This window comes from Gracilinanus agilis, chromosome 4 (assembly GCF_016433145.1).
Source record: "Gracilinanus agilis isolate LMUSP501 chromosome 4, AgileGrace, whole genome shotgun sequence".
NCBI classification, from domain to species: Eukaryota; Metazoa; Chordata; class Mammalia; order Didelphimorphia; family Didelphidae; genus Gracilinanus; species Gracilinanus agilis.
The window spans coordinates 472894094-472913542 of record NC_058133.1 but is presented as its reverse complement, the minus strand read 5'-3'; the positions used below and the strand labels follow the sequence as shown (position 1 = coordinate 472913542).

Sequence of the window (19449 nt, the reverse complement as noted above, 5' to 3'; positions counted from 1 at the left end):
GACATATCCATAAGATTTAATGAGATAGGAAGATTCCCAAGCAAGTAGCAGATTCTTTAAACCTAGCTCACCATATCAGACCTGTAATTGAGGTCCTTGCCCTCAAGTTTAGGGCTAAGGGGCTTTAACGCTATAAAATAGCAAATTCAAGAAAGGAGGCATGTTCCATATGGAGCTGATGTCCAATTCAATGGGAAACAAAAAGCTCAGTGAAGAAAAAACTTTTATTTCTTACACACAGTCTGTGCTCCCCTTGGATGCAAGACAGCCTAGTAAGAAGGCTGGGACATCTCCCTCCTGCCACTGCCCTCCTCCATCCCCAGCTGTCTTAACTTGTGGATCACATCACTGTGGCAGCATATATACACACACATATCCTACAAGCACTGCGATGCCACAGATAAGGATGGTTTCAACCACAGTGTGGGGCGTCTTGAATTCCACTTAAAAATGGGCATTGCTCTTATCTGATTGAGGACTCAAGTGGAGCCATGCCACTGGACAGAGTCTGGTCAGCTATTCCTGGTTCCCTAGAGGGAGAAATGAGGATTAAACCAAGGGTACAGCAAATTAAAACCATCCTGTTGCATAAACCAAGTCAGTGAAACTTGGCTATCACAACATGGAGGAAAAAAATAATGATTAAATATGGAAGGTAGGAAAAACAGTCCAGGAATTCGACTGTTTCATCAGGTCACTGTTCCAAGGTGAAGGGTATGATCTGGCTTAAGCTCTCTACGTTTCATTTTTCTCTGTGCGAGAGTAAAAGTAGACAAATCACGGTGGTGATCCTTCCAGGTGAGAAACTTCAATTCTGGATGTTGCTTTCATGTCATTTTTCCATGGATCCATCCCCCCATGAATGATCCAAAAGAGGCCACTCCAGGAAAAGGAAGACTCGAGAATGGTGAGCACCAGGGGATGAGGTCAGTCCTTCAACCACCCTTTGCAGCTGCTCATGCATGACTGGAAAATACACTTTTTTTTAGAGTGGCACCGAGCTGTGAGCTTCCCTAAGGAATTAGTCCAATGTCTGTGGGCCATGCTGCTACCCATTCATGGGGAGAATGGCTGTATTTCCCCTGAGTTTACTCATTTAAAGAATAGGTACTGAAGAGAGAAGCTTGTGTGGCAGACAGTTAGGCTTTCTGCTCCCTTGAGATCAGATCCGAATGCCCCAAGGCCAAGTTAGAAGCAGCATTTTAGGTTCTACACCCATAACTAAGTTTCTACATTTTGCCCAGAGTCAGGTGGGCCCTGCCAAAATGGCAATAATACTGAATCGCTGGATCGCCTCCATTTCCATGCATCCCCAGCGAGGAAACTCTCTGTCTCCCGCTTCCAGGTCCTCTGAACCCCACAGTACGCTTCCAAAATTGGGATCTGGATGCTCCTCAATGATTAGGCATTTGGCAAAATTGAGGACAGGCACGTCCCTCCTGCTGCTTCAGGGATCCCTGGTGGCTTTGCTTTCTGCCTGGCTCCTAGAAGAAGGGGTCACATAACTTGGGTGTATGGCAGAACTCTTTGGGAGTTAACCTGTGGGTAGAAAGAAGACAAAGACAAAGAAGTCATTTGACCAGGATTACCATCAAAGGCCATGGTTGGTTGGAGTCAGAACCAAGTTAACAGGTTAGCAGAAGCCAAGGACAACTACTGGGAGAGAGATTATATTCGTATTAAAAGTATCAGCCAGATGGGAACAAGCTCAAGTATGGGAAGTACCAATAGGGAAAGAAAGCTGCTCGGTGGACCCCACCGAGTCGGGTCCCCACCTTAGTTGTTGGGATCCTCCTTGCATAAAGCCGCTGCAAAGTTAGAATCCACAGAAGCATTTTTCAAAGCTGAAAAACAACTCCACTATTGCCCAAAGCTAACATTTTGCATTTGGAGAAGGCGAAGCCCAAGGATGTCAAGTGTTGAGCCTGGTGTTGTGCAGCTAATCAGGGGCAGTGCCAGATCTATAAACAATCGCCCAGCTCCCCACCAGGCTTCCCCTCTACTGTGATGCAATTACTCCCATTCCTCAGCAGCAAGATCCCTGATTAGAACCTCTATTTGGAGCAAAATGATAGTATTTCATGCTGTTCAAGGAGAAGGGCAATTAGCATCTAAGGCTCAAATTGAGAAGAAAACATCCTGCTGGGGAAAAAAGAAGACCTAGCCATGCCCACCACATTGGTGAGAACAACTTTTCTTCCCTCTTTGAAAGAGCTATAGAAAATCATGAACTTGGAGAGTTTGAAATGACCTCGGAGAACACTGAATAGAACCCCTTTATTTTGCAGATGAAGAATGGGCTGAGAAGCTGAATGTTTTGCACCCTAGTTGTACAGCTAGTGACGGAGGTGGGATTAGAACCCGGGTCTCCCAAAAGCTAGTCAAGTATTCTTGCCACTCTACCCCAAAAGACTTTGATCACATCAGAGAGGAAGCAAGCTGGAAAAAACCAAACAGATGTGAGAGGCTGTTGTTACCTTTGCTAGGAGAGGGATGAAGCTTTATAGAATTAATCTTGGAAGTATTCTTCTGAAGAGGCTCAGGAGGGAAAGAGATTGTCCAAAAAAGAAAGAAGGGAAGTTAGCAAGAAAAAGAACCGAGTCATTCCCTATCTCACCTTCACCAGATTACCCCCTGCAGGTCCTTAGAGTAATCTTCTCAGGAGTTGGATTGGCAATACTTTGGCCATCTGGATACATGAATATTTTAAAGTTATTCTCTTCTTTTTAAAGAGGCTTCACATTGCTAATTAGAGAAGGATCTTCTCCCAGTTATTCTCACACCATGCCTTTTGTTACAACAGCAAGAGTGTGTGTATAAAATTATTTTCCTTAAGCTACTCCCTGTTTTAGGTTTCATGTCCTATCATAATCTCTTCAAAAAAAAGAGATCCTCAAAATTTTTCATGAAGAAATTTATAGAAAGATCGTTCCTCCTTAAAGGGTAAGGTTAAAAGAACAGGAGACAGGGGCAGCTAGGAAGCCCAGCGGATTAAGAGCCAGACCTAGAGATGAGGTCCTGGTTTCAAATCTGACCTTCATTGCCTAGACCAGTGGTTCCCAAACTTTTTTGGCCTACCACCCCTTTCCAGAAGAAAAATATTACTTAGCCCCCTGGAAATTAATTTTTAAAAAATGTTAATAGCAATTAATAGGAAAGATAAATGCACCTGTGGCCATCACTGCTCCCCTGGATTGCGGCAGCACCCACCAGGGGGCGGTGGCGCCCACTTTGGGAATCATTGGCCTAGCCCTTACTTTTCTCTTCTGCCTTGGAACCAATGCACAATATTGATTCTAAGATGGAAGGTAACGGTTAAGAAAAAAAAGAATAGGAGACCCAAATAATGTTATCTTTTGTGTCCTCTGCTCTGTTCTAGTCATCACAACTTTTTACTGTTCAAAGTTAAAGTAGAAGAAATGGAAAACAAACAAACAAGCAAAAAACCTGATGTGAAAGCTGTTTGCCAATGCAGCTACTATAGGAGAGACCTGTCAGAGATTCTGGCCTCTCTGCCTCTCTCTTTCTTCTTGAGGCTTATTCACCATAGGTAGTTCTGCATAATCTCTCTGCCACCCCTCCAATTCTCACCCACCAAGCTGGACAAGCATGAGTCAAAAGAGTCAAAGAAAAGAATCGCAATGGTCCTGATGTTTCTTTAGCTCCCTCCCTCCCTTCTCCCTGTGGTTGCCACATGGCCGTGATTGCTTACATCCCTGCTCCTCCAGGTGGGAACTGAATTGCATTTCTTCAGATGTTGAGCTTAAAGTGAAAAAAAGGATGGTGGAAACGAAGAACAGAGAAGAGGCATGAGTGAGATTAACAAAGTAAGGGAGGGCAGACAGGAGACAAAGAAATGGAAAATGGAACATTAGTCCCGCCATGATGATTAAGAGTGGTGATGGGTTGTGGTTTCCTTCAAAGCTAGACTGTGGCTTTGGTCACCACCTGGTTACAAGTGTAAAGGGTGATAGATGAGGTGGTAGTAAATTCCATCATTAGCTGATAGAGCTGCCCACTGCCATTCTCTTACCTCAAGATTTGTCCTTGCCTTCTTCAAAACATCATGCGTCCTAGTCACTGGAATGATAAGAAGGCCAAAATCAGAAGTCTAGTAAATGAATTGACTCTTGGCTTAACATACTTAGCATACAGAGTATATAGATTGGTAAGCCAGCTCCTCTGGTTTACTGTGCTTACTCGATTCAGTTTCTCACTTATAATTTCGGTTCTTCAGAATCCCTTGCCCTTCTGTCCTATCACTGTTCTGCTCTGGCTTTTCCCCAACCCTACATTACCCACATTGCCCACTTCATCCCATTCTACTGCTGAATGGTGCTTCAGAAAGTCAAGAAACCTTTCTGACTAGGTCCACTTTATTGTTTTCCAATCTCACCTTGGTCCTTGCTACTGCAAAGTAATCTTTTATTCTTCCCAGATCAGTTCTGCATTCTAAGAACTCTCCCCATAGAGGCTCTTCCAAATTTCTCTTCCTTAACCTCCCACAATACCTTTCCTTCTTCACCTTCTCAGCAGAGGATCTTGCCTCAACTTTATTAATAAAAGAGGTCATTTGCCTGTACATATCAAAAACCCCTGACACATTCCCTTATTTCTTCCTTTATTTAAGTCTTTGATGAAGACATGATGCTTTTCATAAAGCACAACTCTTCTACCTGTAGCCTTCATTAAATCCTTTATTATCCCATCTTTCTAATCTGTAATTTATCCCTATCTTCCTTTATTGCCTACAACTAAGTCCTATAAAAAAAAAACAAACCTTACTTGACATAACCCATCCCCCCAAAAAATCTCTCACTCAGCCTCCTCTCAATCTATCACCCTATATTCTCTCTTTTCACAGCCAGCTCCTAGGAGGGAAAACCTCTATACACCTGGCCTCTACTTCCTCTTTTCTCACTCCTCAATCCTTTGCAACCTGGATTCTAACTTTATTACTCAACTGAAATTGCATTCTCCGAAGTTACCAGTGATCTCTTAATTGATATATTCAATGACCTTTTCTCAGTCCTCATCTATCTTGACCTTTCTGTAGCATTAGATACTTGTCTTTTCTGAGATAGTTTGTCCTCTTTGGGTTTTCATGATCCTGCTCTCTTGTTTCTCTGGCTATCTGGCTACTTTTTCTTAGTCTCCTCTGCTGGCTCTCCAACTATATTTCATCCCCTAACAGTGAATAAGTCCTTCAGTCCTCTCTCCTCTTCCTTCTTTTACAAATGGAGATTTTGGAATTTTGGGAAATACTAAGGGACTTCTGGGTGATTAAGTCCAAGGGTTCAAAACTCCTTTTATACATTCTCTTTACTGTCTAAATGAACTCATTGGCTCCCACGGGTTCAGTTATCTCTATACAAATGATTTCCATATCTCTATACAGCTCCAGAACAGCTAGATGGTACATTAGATAAGAGAGCCCACTTTTGAGTCAGGAGGACCTGAATTCAAATCCTGCCTCAGATACTCAGTAGCTATGTGTCCCTGAGAAAATCACTTAGCCCTGTTTGCCTCTACTTCCTTCTCAGAAAACAAGCTGGAGAAGCACTCCAGTATCTTTGCCAAGAAAGGTCCAAATGGGGTCAACAAAGAGTTGGATACAACTAATCCATTAAACAAAAACAATATATAGCTACGGATCTCCAGTCCTACAGCAACAACTACCTACTATACACTTTAAACTGGATGTCCTATGTATAGGCATCTCAAACTCAACCCATCCAAAAGAGAACTCGTTTTCGCAACAATCTACCCCTTTTTCTGACTTTCCTATTTCTCTTGAAGATGCCTGACCATCTTTCTAGTCAGATGACAACATCAGTGCCATACTTGATTCTTCATTCCTCATTCCCCATAACCAATCCAATGACAGATTTTGGCAAATCCACTTCTTCAATTTCTACAGCACTTGCTCCTTTTTAACTCCATTTACACGACCATTTTCTTACTTATTTGTTACAATAGAATGTAAGCTCCCCAAGGGCAGGGACATTTATTTCTATCTCTGTATTCTCAGTGTCTAGCATAGTGTCTGACATATAGTAAAAGCTTGTAGATTGATTAGACACAGGAGTTATAGGGATATCAGGAAAGCTCTAACCCTGAACACATTCACACAATGGACTCTCTTTGGCCTCCAGTGGTCACAGTACATCTAAGCAGAAGGGCAAGGACATGTATAAACAGCTTCTCTTTTCCCACCTTCCTTCCGCAGCCCTAGCCCCTGATCTCCAGAGCAGTGCTGGCTGGGACACCTACATTGGTTAATGATGAACTGCTCCATGCTCTCCTTTAGCCGGTTGGTTGTCTTTAAGCGTTCATTAGTACTCTGCAGGAGATTCTCTTGCTCAGACAATTTGGTTTTCAGCTCTAGAATTTCTCCTTTCATTGACTCCTCCTAAATAAAAGATGAGGTTCTTTGTCAGTGGCTAGAATGTCTGAAGTACCACAGGCTGTGCAGCCTTGAAAGTCCAGAGCGAGGCTATAATTCTGGGATGACTTCCTTCCATTATAGCCACTTTCCAAAGAAAGCCTGGTTCTAGAGAGAGGATCTCACAGGCATGGGGAGTTAATGCATCTAAAGCAGGCATACTGGGAGCTGGAAGCCTGAATGAAATAAGACACGTCAGAATTTTAATTAAAAAAAAAAAACCCAACAACCTATAATCTTTTTCTACTTTGCAATTAACAGGGTTCTTCGACATCGTTTACATGGTTACTATGCCATTATATGAAGAGCAGGCATTCATTAAACATTTGTTAATTTATTCAGCAGAGAGAGTAGATGGACTGGAGTGGGGAAAGGCTGATTGAAATTTGCCAAATCCCTTAAAAACAAGCAGTCTTTGAGGCTGATGTTAACTATTCCACAGCTGGATTGAGGCCAGCAAGACAATATCTAGACCCTACCAGGAGGAGAAAGGGGCACTGGGATGGATCTAGAGGTTTTCTAGTGCAGGAGGGTCTCTTATCTTGCTATAGCATGGATCCCTCTGGCAGGCTAGTGAAGCTGATGAATTCCCTTCTCGGAATGTAATGCTACCTACAATCCTAACTAAATGATCTAATTAACTAATTATGTATATATTTAATATATATTATATATGTTATATATATATCTAATTACATATATAATTAACTAAATTATAATATATAATTATATATAGCATATATATAATTAACTAAATTATAATATATAATTATATATAGCATATATATAATTAACTAAATTATAATATATACATATATATAATTAACTAAATTATAAAATCCATGCTAAATTTCAGGAAGAAGGTAGTGGAAATAAAGTTGTAATTATTTTTCTATCCAAGTTCATGGATCTCTTGAAATATGTCCACTAAATTCTGAGGGACTTACGAGAAAGAATGCTCTCTACATCTAGAGAAAGAACTGTCAGAGTAGAAATGCAGAAGAAAACATATGATTTATCACTTGTTTGTTTGGGTATGTGATTAGGGATTTGGGTTTTAAGAGATCACTCTATTACAAAAATAAATAATATGGAAATAGATTCTGAGTAATAATACATGTATAATTCAGTGGAACTGCTTGTCAGCTCCGGGAGTAGGGTGGGAAGAGGGGAGAGAGACAATAAGAATCATATAACCGTGGAAAAAAATTAAAAAGAAATAAAAAGAAAAAAGAAAAATATGTCCACTAACCCCCTTTCCAGGTTAAGAAACCCTGTTCTAACCTGAAAGCCAGGATTGAGCACAGAGAAGATTCCTTGGAATCAGACCTAACCCCAGTTCTAAGGTTCTGAAGACATCCTGGACTTCCGACGTAGGAAGCCCTCTGACTTAACAGCCAATTTGTAATTATGTCAGACTCCTGGGAGATGGCTAGAGTTGAAGAATTTAATGGCAGCTAACTGGTATGGGGATTAGATGCTGAATCTGTAGTCAGAAAGACCTGGGTTCAAGACTGTGCTCAGATACTTAATAGCTGTGAAACCTTGGCTAAGTCTGTCTGCCTCAGTTTCCTCATTTTCAAAATGGAGGTTATAATATCACATGCCTCCCTGGGTTATTGTGAAGATCAAATGAGATAATATTTATAAAGTGTTCTGATTAAAGCTCTCTGTAAGTGTTAGCTATTATTATCATTAATGAAGAGAAAGTGAACATTTAGCTTATATTTAGTTTTTCCACTAGAAAACTCCAATGGGAAAAGCAGTAGCACATTTTAATATCTCCAAGAGTGTGTCCTTCAGATTTCCTAGGTCTCAAACCCTTTCTGCTTCTCTGGTTGAGTAGCTCATCCCAGGGGAAGAAGAAATCCATATGGAATTGCATATGGAGAACATAAACGGGTTATTTTTCCACATTCACATCCTCTCTTCTGAGACTGGCTCCTGGATAGACCCTTTCTCTGTTGCTCACTCGCAGCTTCTCTTGGGAGAAGACCTCAATCTGCCCTGAAACACAAGCCCCATCCCTCCCATCTCTTACCACTTTTCCCTGCTGTGCAGGGCTGTGGGTACTGGGTAGGGCTGCTCTCCAGAACATGGTGAGGAGGGAGGCAGATTCCTCCAAAATCTGGTGCAGCGTGCTGGTGCTACCCCGAAGCTGGTGGATCCTTCCAGAGGCAAGAGTCTAGAAAAGGAGAGAAGGTGAACATGTTTCTGAGGCTAGACTGTGTTCTCCATGGCAAGGTTCTGGCTGCCAGTGGAGGAAGACCAGAGATTAGAATATCTTGGATCCCTGAAATCCTTTTCTGGTTGGGTAACCCAGAATATGCGATCTTGATGAATGGCTTCCCAGGCATACAAGACTGATTTGCGTCTAGCTCTCTACTTCTATTGAAGATTTCCCTCTATTCTTAGAGGCAGCTGGTAAAAGCAGGGGGTAGAGCACTGAACCTGGGGGTCTCAGAAGACCTGAGTTCAAATTTGTCCCTGGACATTTACTAGCTGTGCAACTCTGGGCTAATCACTTAACCACTATTATTTGACTCAGTTTCTTCACCTGCACAATGAAGAGTAATATACCTCACAGGGCTGTTTGTAAAGATCAAATGAGATATTTGTAAAAATTTTAAAAAAATTTAAAGCTCTTAGCACAGCGCCTGGCACATCCTAGGCTTATTCTCCAGATATGTCTCCTTCATCAGTCCCCATTGTCATTTCTTTCTCCCAATTTCTCTCCCTTCTGCTTCCCCCAATCCTCTCCTCTGGCTCCTGAGGCTCAGCTGCCTCAGGACATAATTGCTCCCTTCTTCCTCTTAAATGGTCAGTGAAAATGAGTTATGTACCTGCCTCAAGGTTTATAGTGACCATAAATTCAGAAACACTGGTATTTGTTCCTGGCTGGTCACCTACTTGACTGACAAATTAGATTTGTTCACAAAGTTGAATCTCTAGGCCATCTAGCTTGGGTGAGTATATTCCTCCCCTCAAGCCATCATACCCCGGCTACATAACATCTGTAATGACAAAGTTCTTTCCTTCCTTCCCTTCCTGTTCATTATATCTACAATGTTTGGAGTTTCATTTTCAATGTACATTATTGTAGTCTTTTGTGTTACTTTCTTGGTTCTGTTTCTGTTTAATTGATTTAGTAATTAATTTAATTTAATCCATCAGTTCATATAGGTCTTCCCATGTTTCTCTGAATATCTTGTGGTCATCATTTCAAAAATATTCCATAATATTCATATGTCACAGTTTATTCAATGATTCCCAATTAATGGACACCTATTTCAGGTCTTTGCTAAGATAAAAAGTGCTATTATGAATAGCACAATAGTTTATTTTTGGTCTTTTTTTTTTTTTTTTAAACCCTTACCTTCCATCTTGGAATCAATACTGTGTATTGGTTCCAAGGCAGAAGAGAGGTAAGGACTAGGCAATGGGGGTCAAGTGACTTGCCCAGGGTCACACAGCTGGGAAGTGTCTGAGGCCAGATTTGAACCTAGGACCTCCCTGTCTTTAGGTCTGGCTTTCAATCCACTGAGCTACCTAGCTGCCCCCTATTTTTAATCTTTTAATCTTCTTGGGGTAATAACTCCAGAAGTGAGAGTTCTGGGATAAAAAGGGTAAGTGGTGTAGTCACTTTGCTCACTTAATTCCAAATAGATATCCAGAATGGTTGGACCAATTCATACCAATGGTGTCAGTGTACCTATCTCTTCCTGCAGCCTATTTCCTTTTTTTTTTTTTTTTTTTTTTTTTTGGATCATCATTTATAACTGGATAGATGTGAGATAAAACCCTAGAGTTGCTTTAATTTGTATTTCTCTTATTAGTCATTCAAACACCTTGTCACATGGTTATTATAGTTTTCAGTTCTTCTTTTGAAAACTGTTTATATCCTTTCAATACTTATATATATATAAGAATAATCCTTGGTCATATGTCTGCTATTTCCTTATACATCTTAGATATCAGACTTTTAGCAGATATTTGATGCAGAGATTCCCCTTCCCCAGGTGACAGCTTTTTGCTTATCCTAATTGCATAGGATTTATTTACGCAAAAGCTTTTTAATTTTACATAATAAAAAGGGCCTCTTTTCTCCTTTGGTCTTCTCTCTCCATTATTTGATTAATAATTTGCCCCCAGCCATAGTTATAAAGGTTATCTATTTCTATTTTCCTCCAATTTTTTTAATGATAATATCTTTTATATTTAAGTTATGTGCCAATTTGTTAACTTACTGTGCTATGTAGTATAAGATGTTGGTGTAAACCTTTTTTTTGCTGATGTGCTCTCCAGTTTTCCTGGCAGTTCTTGTCAGATATGGAGTCCTTGCCAAAAAGTTTGTGTTCCTGAGGTCATTGAACTCTGAACTATTGAGTTTGTTTCAGAGATTTGCTTATGTAGTCATCAGTTCTACTGATCTACATTTCCATTTTTTTAACCAGTAACAATTAACTTTGATGATTATTCTAGGAAATTTAGAGTATGGTTCCTTCAATGTACCTAATATTTCCTACTATTTCTTTTGAGATTTTAACCTTTTTGTTTTTCAATGTAAGTGTTATTATCTTCTCTATTTCCTATTATGTCATTATTATCTCTCTATATAATTATTCTTATATGTAATCAATATATTATTATAAAATAACATTTTGGTAGATTGATTGGCATGGCACTAAGTCTATGATTTAATTCAAACAGTACTGTACATTTTATTAGGTTGATGAAGCTCAACCATAAAGCAATGAGCCACTCCAGTTATTTAAATTTTTCTTTATTTTTGTAAAGTGTGGTTTGTAAATGTATGTGTCTTGGTAGACTGACTCCAAAATATTTTGTTCATTTTGTAATAATTTTGGATTTAGGATTTCTCTATCCATGCCTTCTAGTTTTTAATTATTGTTTTGTAGAAATGCAGGAGAGGAGTAGATTTATTTTGTATTCTAACACCTTACTAAGCTACTAATCAGTTTAGTTAACTTGCTGATTTGCTTAAGTCTTTGAAGTGAAAATTGAAATTAAAAATTAAAAAAACATCTCTTCTCTACTAATATTTGTATTTGTGCCTTTATTTTTAATGTCCTTTTGATAATCATTAGAATTTACAAAACTACATCAAATAATAATAAAGCCTTGCTTTATTTCTGCATTTATTGGAAAAGCTAATGCTTTTAATATTCTATACACACACACACACACACACACATAATATATTTTCATCAGTTTTTTTTTTTAAACCCTTACCTTCTGTCTTGGAGTCAATACTGTGTATTGGCTTCAAGGCAGAAGAGTAGTAAGGGTAGGCAATGGGGGTCAAGTGACTTGCCCAGGGTCACTATTTTCATCAGTTTTAAAGAATACTTTTAAAGATTTTTAGCATAAGCAGATACTTTACTTTTTCCTAAGGCTTTTCCCCCTCTACCTATTGATATAAATCAGGTGCTTTCTCTGTCTAATATAATTATGTTAATTGGTTTCTTAATGTTAAGCCACTTTTGTATTTCTAGTAGGAAGACATCCTGTTTGTAGTGAATAACTTTTATTTTTAAGCCCTTACCTTCCATTTTAGAATCAATACTGTGTATTAGTTCCAAGGCAGAAGAGTGGTAAAAGGCCAGGCAATGGGGGTTAAGTGACTTGTTCAGGGTCTCACAGCTAGGAAAGTCTGAGGCCACATTTGAACCCAGGACTTCCCAATTCTAGTTTTGACTTCCAATCCACTGAGCCGCTCAGCTGTCCTTGTGACTAATTTTTTTTTTTTTTTTGGAATATTTTGCTATAGTCTTTTCACTGGATTTCTATTTAAATTTTTTGCATCGATGTTCACTAGTTTTATTGGTCCATACTTCTTCCTCACTGCTTTATCCTACCCTAGTCTCAGTAATAGGAATGTATGTATCCCAATAAAAGGGTTTTGTTGTTGTTGTTGTTGTTGTTCAGCTCCATAATCTCTGGAGGAGCATCAAAAAATTAAAACAAAAATTTTTTTTATCAATTACATATAATAAATTTGTCAAATATTTAATCTTGTTTTCTTTATCACTGGGGGTTTTTAGCTGTTTAGTTTTGTTTCAAGCATAATATTTGATCATTGTATTAAGGTCTTTTAAAAATTCTTACCCATGATTCCTTCTGTCTGAGTCCCATTTTGGGGTTATTTATGTTTGGGAGCTAGGCTTCTACTCCATCTTTCTTAAATGGACTTTTGGCCTTTTAGTTTTTTTTTCTCATATTACTATTGCTTATTTCAGACTTTCCTCTTTGCTATTTGGCCCTTCCCTTCTCCATGGCAGTGCACCCCTATTTTCTCTTGCACAAAAGCCCAAGGCTGGGCATCCTCAAACTCCTTGAGTTGGTGGCCACGAGGGAAGCTAAGTTGAGGTAAATTCTACAGCAAGAGGTTAGGTTGACTTCTAGGCTTCTTTCCCACCGCCATGGAAGCCCTTTCCCCTCAAGGGGCTCCACAGGGCTGCATCTTCCCCAAATGCTCTTCACAGTTGTAATCCCCTTTCCATCAAGGATTCCTCCTCTTAAGGGGTTCAGGGGCTTCTTCTGGGGTTACTCCTCTGAGGGGAAGAGGCTATTGCCTTAAGGGGGCCTTGAAACTAAAGCCAAACAAAGTCAATGGGGTGGTTTGTGCTGAGACTGGAGAAATGGAGGCTGAGCAGAAGCTTTAATCATCTCAGCTCTACGGTGTCATTTCAGAAGACTGTCCTGTCCTGTTTCTGTCTTCTCGGCTTTTGGAAGATTAAATTATGATAGACGAATGCATTTTTTTCTCTCCATTTCAAGTATTTAGACCTGAAGAATTAGGATAAAAACAACTCTTCTGCCATCTTGCGAACTATGTGACCAAAGATAGGGCTTTATATCCCATTCTTGCTTTTGTTTAAAAAATAAAGCACAATTGAGACAGTGCATTGGTCTGGTTGGATCATTTCTTTGCTGCAGTCTGGAGTTTCTCACTCTCCTCTGCCTATTCTGAATTTTAGCTGTATTAAGTGTCATTGGGTTTCTAGAGAGTGATTGTAACATTTGAGATCTCTGACTGGAAATGCTTATCAAGAAAATTGTTCGGTATTTGTTATATGACTACTAATATAATAATAAAAATAATAAAGTCAGAAAAAATAAAGCACAACCACAAAAACGTTTTAGCTGGTATTAATGACTACGTTTTTATGAGAACCCACAAACTTACAAATACTTTGGTGCATTTTATCATTATCACCACTAGACCTCTTATCAAGTTTTCCCAAGAATCAAACAAATGGAGACAAAGTCAAATATGCATCATGTATGTTTTCAGTTATTTGTGGTATAGAATTGAAATTCTGTTCATTGGTTTCCTAATGCTAAACATCCCTTGCATTTCTAATAAAAACACAATTGTTTTTTAGTGAATAAGTTTTTTGAATATTTTACTATAGTCTTAGTGCTAGTTTTTGGTTTCAATTTTTTGCATTAATATTCAATAGTCATATTGAGGCAGCTAGGTGGCTTAGTGGATAGAGCAGTGGTTCCCCAACTTTTTTGGCCTACCGCCCCCTTTCCAGAAAAAATATTAGCCACCTGGAAATTAATTTTTTTTTAAATTTTAATAGCAATTAATAGGAAAGATGAATGCACTTGTGGCCATCACCGCCTTCCTGGATCGCTGCAGCACCCACTTTGGGAATCACTGGGATAGAGTATGTGGCCTAGAATCAGGAAGACTCATCTTCCTGTGTTCAAATCTGGCTTCAGATACTTAATAGCTAAATGACCCTGGGCAAGTCCCTTAACCCCGATGGCCTTAGTTTCCTCATCTGTAAAATGAGCAGGAGAAGGAAATGATAAACCAATCCAATATCTTTGCCAAGAAATCCCTAAATGGAATCACGGAGTCAGAGACAACTGAATTGGGACCCAACATAAATGGATAATGCAAAAATCTACTCATTCCTCCTCCTCATACAGCCTCTTCATTTAGTGCCATAAAATGCTCTGCATACAAAATATCCGAGACTGAATAAAATAAACTGACTGTCAAAAGGGAACTACCCACCTTTCTGTGACTCTTATCTATACCCAATTTTTCTATCACATTTGGATATCAGATGTTCCAAGTTAAGAATCTCATTATAATCTTTAATTCATCTGATTTTTATTCTTCTCTTTGTTCAAGGCACCTAGAACACCCTTAACCTCCAGCCCATCAAAAATCTCTCTCATCACTGAAATGATTTTTTAAAAAACCCCTTACCTTCCATCTTAGAGCCAATACTGTGTATTAATTCCAAGGCAGAACGGAAAGGGCTAGGCATTGTGGGGTTAAGTCACTTACCCAAGGAATTATCTGAAATATTTGAACCCGGGGACCTCCTGTCTCTAGGTCTGGCCAACCTAGCTGCCCCCTAAATGATTTTTTTTTGAAGCCTATTTTCTCTGTGAATCTTCCACTATTCCATCTCAAGATGAAGATCCCATGATTACTCTCTGATTCTCCATTCTATGTACTTAGAATGAACTTACCAATACCTTTAAGGATGTAAATGTATCCATATTGCCCTAATGTTTATTATACTCTGTCCCTTGTGTCCCTTACCCAGCCCCAAGGAAACAAGTTTGCTGCTTTCTAGGAGGCAGTGGAAGGAACAAGGTGAGAAAATATCAGGACTTCTACATTTCAAACAATATAGTTCATACGCTCCAAACAGGAGCTAGAAAGTGAATGGTCTGATTGATACTGAGACAGCCGAACCAAGGAACAACTAAGAGAAGTCAGAGGAACCGGCAGATATCAGGGAGCCTAGAGGAAAAGAAGAAATGTTGGGAAATGAGAGAGGAGGATCACACCTTGAGGTGAGAAGAAAGGGCTGAGAAAAGAGGGGTTCGAAGAGTCAAAGATTGATTACCTCAGTGCCCTGAGCTTCCAGGGCAGGCGGGTTAAGTGTAACCTGCATGAGAGACACCATCTTGTGGACCAGAACTTTCCCCTCCAGAATCTGCTGCTTCAGGGCGCTATAGTCATCGATGTGGCCAATCACATGGCGGCCATGCTTGTTGGCAAATGAACCATCAGGAGCATCCCCTTCCAGCACAGGAGGGGTCTTCCTTCCCGGGGATGCATCCAAACCCAATTCTGAAAAGCACAATTCCAAACTTAGCCATCCATCATCCAGTAATCACCCAGTATTTTAGTTTAAGAGATTACAAGACCAGGAGAAAGAATTGCACATCCGGAAAGATAATCTCTGGGAATGGTCAGGACCAGGAGCAGTACATTTAGACAGTTTATTCTAAATTTGTTAATATCTTCTTTTTTCAATACCTTATCTTAGGGGCAGCTGGGTGGCTCAGTGTATTGAAAGCCAGGCTTGGAGACAGGAGATCCTGGGTTTAAATCTGCCCTCAGACACTTCTAGCTGGGTGACCCTGGGCAAGTCACTTAACCCCCATTGCCTAGCCCTTACTGCTCTTCTGCCTTGGTAACAATACAAAGTATTGATTCTAAGATGGAAGGTAAGGGTTTAAAATAAAATTCTTTTACTTTTCATTTCAAGATGGAAGGCAAAGATCTTAAAAAAAAATTCAACAGTCTCCACTGTATATTGTGGCTCTCATACACAATTTCCTTCTGTGTTGTACATTTACAATAACCCTGTGTGCTGTATGTTAAATGTGTATACATAATTCCCATGCTGTACATCATTTCCATATACATATATAATTCCCTTCTGTATTGTATTTCCTTCTGTCTCTCTCTCTCCTTTCTTCTCATGAATCAATATTGCTAACCCCTAAATAAAAACAAAGGGGAAAATGAAACCTTTGCAATGAGAGAGAGAGAGAAGGAGAGGGAGGACAGAGATAGACAGATAAAGACAGACAGACCAAGATAGAGATAGACAGAGGAGAGACAGATGGGGGGGGGGGGGGGGAGAGAGAGAGAAGAGAGCAGAGAGGAGAGACAGAGAGAGAGAAGGAAGGAAGGAGGGAGGGAGAGAGAGAGAGAAAGAGAGAGAGAGAAAAAGAGAGAGAGAGAGAGAGAAAGAGAAAGAAAGAGAGAGAGAGAGAGAGAGAGAGAGAGAGAGAGAGAGAGAGAGAGAGAGAGAGAGAGCAAGAGTACATTACAGACTTACAGACATACATGAATTTCCCTGGGCATAATTACCCAATTATTGTCCCATGTCCTGTTATTACAGACACACAGCTCCCCTCTAAGCTGTGTATGAGAAATATGCACAAATGTTATCACAGAGTAGGAACATACTCTTCAGGGCTGGAAAAAGTCTAGCTTACAGGCATTATTGTGTGGCCATTAGCCCTTGAAAAGCACAGGCTGTTTTAGGGCATTAAAGCTACCCAACTCTTTTGTTTAAGAGTGGAGCCTGGAGACTCAGAGCTGGCATGGACTTCATTTTAACTAGAGGGAAACTGAGGCCCAGAGGAAGAAACTTGTCCAATTTCACATAGGGATTTGCCAGATCAAGGGCTAGGAGAAGAACTCCAACTTTCTATCATCCATGGCACTCTTTTGAGAACTGTTGTAATCTGTGCTGAAGCAACAACAGTCTGTTCCCCAGGCAATACATGGTGGATTATTGTAGACTCCCTGGGAAAGTCCTACACTTAGATAAATGGGGTCTCCAGCACTAAGTTTGAGGTTTGCGTTGGTTTGGTTTGGCTAGGGAGAGTGGCTGGGGTTCAGGATGATAAGTCTGGGAATGGGAACAATGTTTTCTTTGTCCTTCCCCCATCAGTCCATCTGGGATTCAGAGTTTCCCAGCCCGTTGGAGGAACAACTCAGACTCGGTAGCCCTAGTCAGTCTGAGCTAGAGAGGAAGAAGGAAGATCTCATCCTTGTGTCTACTGTGTGAAATGAGAGCTCAAATGAAATATTTATTTTTACTTTGAATATGGTCTTCCAGCTCACAGAAAGACCAAATATTGATCTCTATGCTAATTTTGGCTCCCATGGTCCAAGGACGGGGAGGAGGTGTCAAACATAGAAATATTCTAGAGAAAGTAAACACGCATGATTCCTTTGAAAATAGAGATGGCAAAAGAGATGAATTGGGCAAATGCTTGTACATGATACATAGTGCAGAGGGGAATTGTGTATATGTAATTGCTCCTCACTTATAATTATACTTGGAGAACAAATGCAAGGTATAATAAACAATTTGAGAAATTGTTTTTAGGTGGAATTAGGGAAAATAAAATATTTATATCTATGTCTATCTATATACAAATAGAGTTTAGGGGCAGAAAAAGTTAGAATGAAGAATCTTGATAATCTTAAGTTCTCCTACATATGGAGGGGCAGTGTGGAATAGTGATTAGAAGGCTTATTTTAGGGGGCAGCTGGGTGGCTCAGTAGATTGAGAGCTAGACCTAGAGATGGGAGGTCCTAGGTTCAAATCTACCCTCAGATACTTCCTAGCTACATGACCCTGCAACTCATTTAATCCCCATTGCCTATCCTTTACCGTTCTTCTGCTTTGGAACCAATACACAGTATTGATTCCAAGATGAAAGATATGGATTTGGGGGGAAAAAAAGGGTAGTTTAAAATCAAGAAGCCCTGATTAAATTTTGTTTTTTGACACATCACAGTCACAAGACCCTAGCCAAGTAATGTGACCTTCTCAGTGCCTCAGATAACTCTAAGAATTACAGATAAATTGCTGTTCTGCACTGAGGAAGGTAGTTTCTATGTGAATGGATTTAGTGGTTCACACTGGAAAAAAATAGGAAAACTTGCAAAATGCAGGGAACTTCTGGTAATCCTGAAAAAGAGGCAGAAAAAGGAAACAAAACCATAATGATGGGAAATCTTTATCAGGAGTGTTTGGGCAATAACAATGGTAGGCAGGACTTTAAACATAAGAGTAAAACTCAATGCAGACACCAACGCCCAGATGAGTCAGGATGTGACTAGTGACTATATCCATAACATTCCTACTAGCTATCATGCACAGTTCTTTGGTTGCCATATTTTTACCTTTTGTTCTCTGGAATGGGGAGTTCTCTGGGTCAAGAGCACTGGATGGGGCTGAGGAGAAGACTGAAGTTGGAATATTCATGCCAACATCCCGAACTGGAGGAGAAGAAATTGAATCTGCACCAAAAAGACAACCACAGCCATCAGTAATTCTAGAAATAGAAAGTGCTTCCTACCCCAGTGCAATTCATCAATCACATGTCCTATATACACATAGGTGTCCATGGGGGGAAGAGGGAGATAGAGACACAGAGAGAAGAGAGACAGAGAGAGCGAGAGACATATAGAGATGGAGATACAGAGAGAGATCTAGAACCAATCCATCCTACTGCAAGTAAGCCTTATGTATCTTGGGGTAGGCTCACAAAAACCAGAAGGATTTTTGAACTTTCTTTCTCTCTCTCTCTCTCTCTCTCTCTGTCTCTGTCTCTGTCTCTCTCTCTCTCTCTCTCTCTCTCTCTCTCTCCATATACATACATATATATATAGAGATAGGTAGATATCTCGAAATATAGATATTATATGTATATATGTGTATATGTATGTGTACTTTTTAAAGGCCTACTGTTTCATTGTAATAAAGGTCCATTGCTTCATAAACTATGAGTCTGTCTGATCCTTGTGAAAGCCTCCTTTAGAGGACTCCTTAGGCTAATAGGACAGACTGAAACTAGTTACTTTCTTTAAAAAGAAAAATTTCTAATATTTGAAAAAGGTTCTCCCCAATCGATAAATGGGCAAGAGACATGAATAGGCAATTTTCAGATAAAGAAATCAAAAGTATCAATAAGTACATGAGAAAGTGTTCTAAGTCTCTAATAATTAGAGAAATGCAAATCAAAACAACTCTAGGTATCACCTCATACCTAGCAGACAAGACAAAAGGTAAAGGTAAAAAAGAAAGAGAGAGAGAGAGAGAAAGGGAGAAAAGAAGGAAGGAAGGAAGGAAGGAAGGAAGGAAGGAAGGAAGGAAGGAAGGAAGGAAGGAAGGAAGGAAGGAAGGAAG

The 19449-nt window shown here is 39.8% G+C and overlaps 1 protein-coding gene across 8 annotated transcripts in view; it reads right to left on the bottom strand.

Moving 5' to 3' along the window:
- Positions 1 to 206: 206 nt before the first annotated feature.
- The window catches only part of LOC123244207 (myomegalin-like), a 254997-nt gene continuing 235754 nt past the window's right edge, over positions 207 to 19449 (bottom strand). For 4 of the 8 annotated variants that reach the window (XM_044672538.1, XM_044672537.1, XM_044672539.1 and 1 more), the window contains 6 exons: positions 18444 to 18560; positions 15352 to 15578; positions 8487 to 8630; positions 6274 to 6412; positions 4034 to 4080; positions 207 to 1484 (listed from right to left, as the gene is read on the bottom strand). In XM_044672538.1, the coding sequence (XP_044528473.1) occupies positions 1395 to 1484; positions 4034 to 4080; positions 6274 to 6412; positions 8487 to 8630; positions 15352 to 15578; positions 18444 to 18560 (764 nt within the window). In that variant the 3' untranslated portion in view covers positions 207 to 1394. Of the gene's footprint in view, positions 1540 to 2477; positions 2483 to 4033; positions 4081 to 6273; positions 6413 to 8486; positions 8631 to 15351; positions 15579 to 18443; positions 18561 to 19449 lie in introns of all 8 variants that reach the window. The other 4 variants (XM_044672533.1, XM_044672532.1, XM_044672535.1 and 1 more) reach the window with 4 other exon arrangements.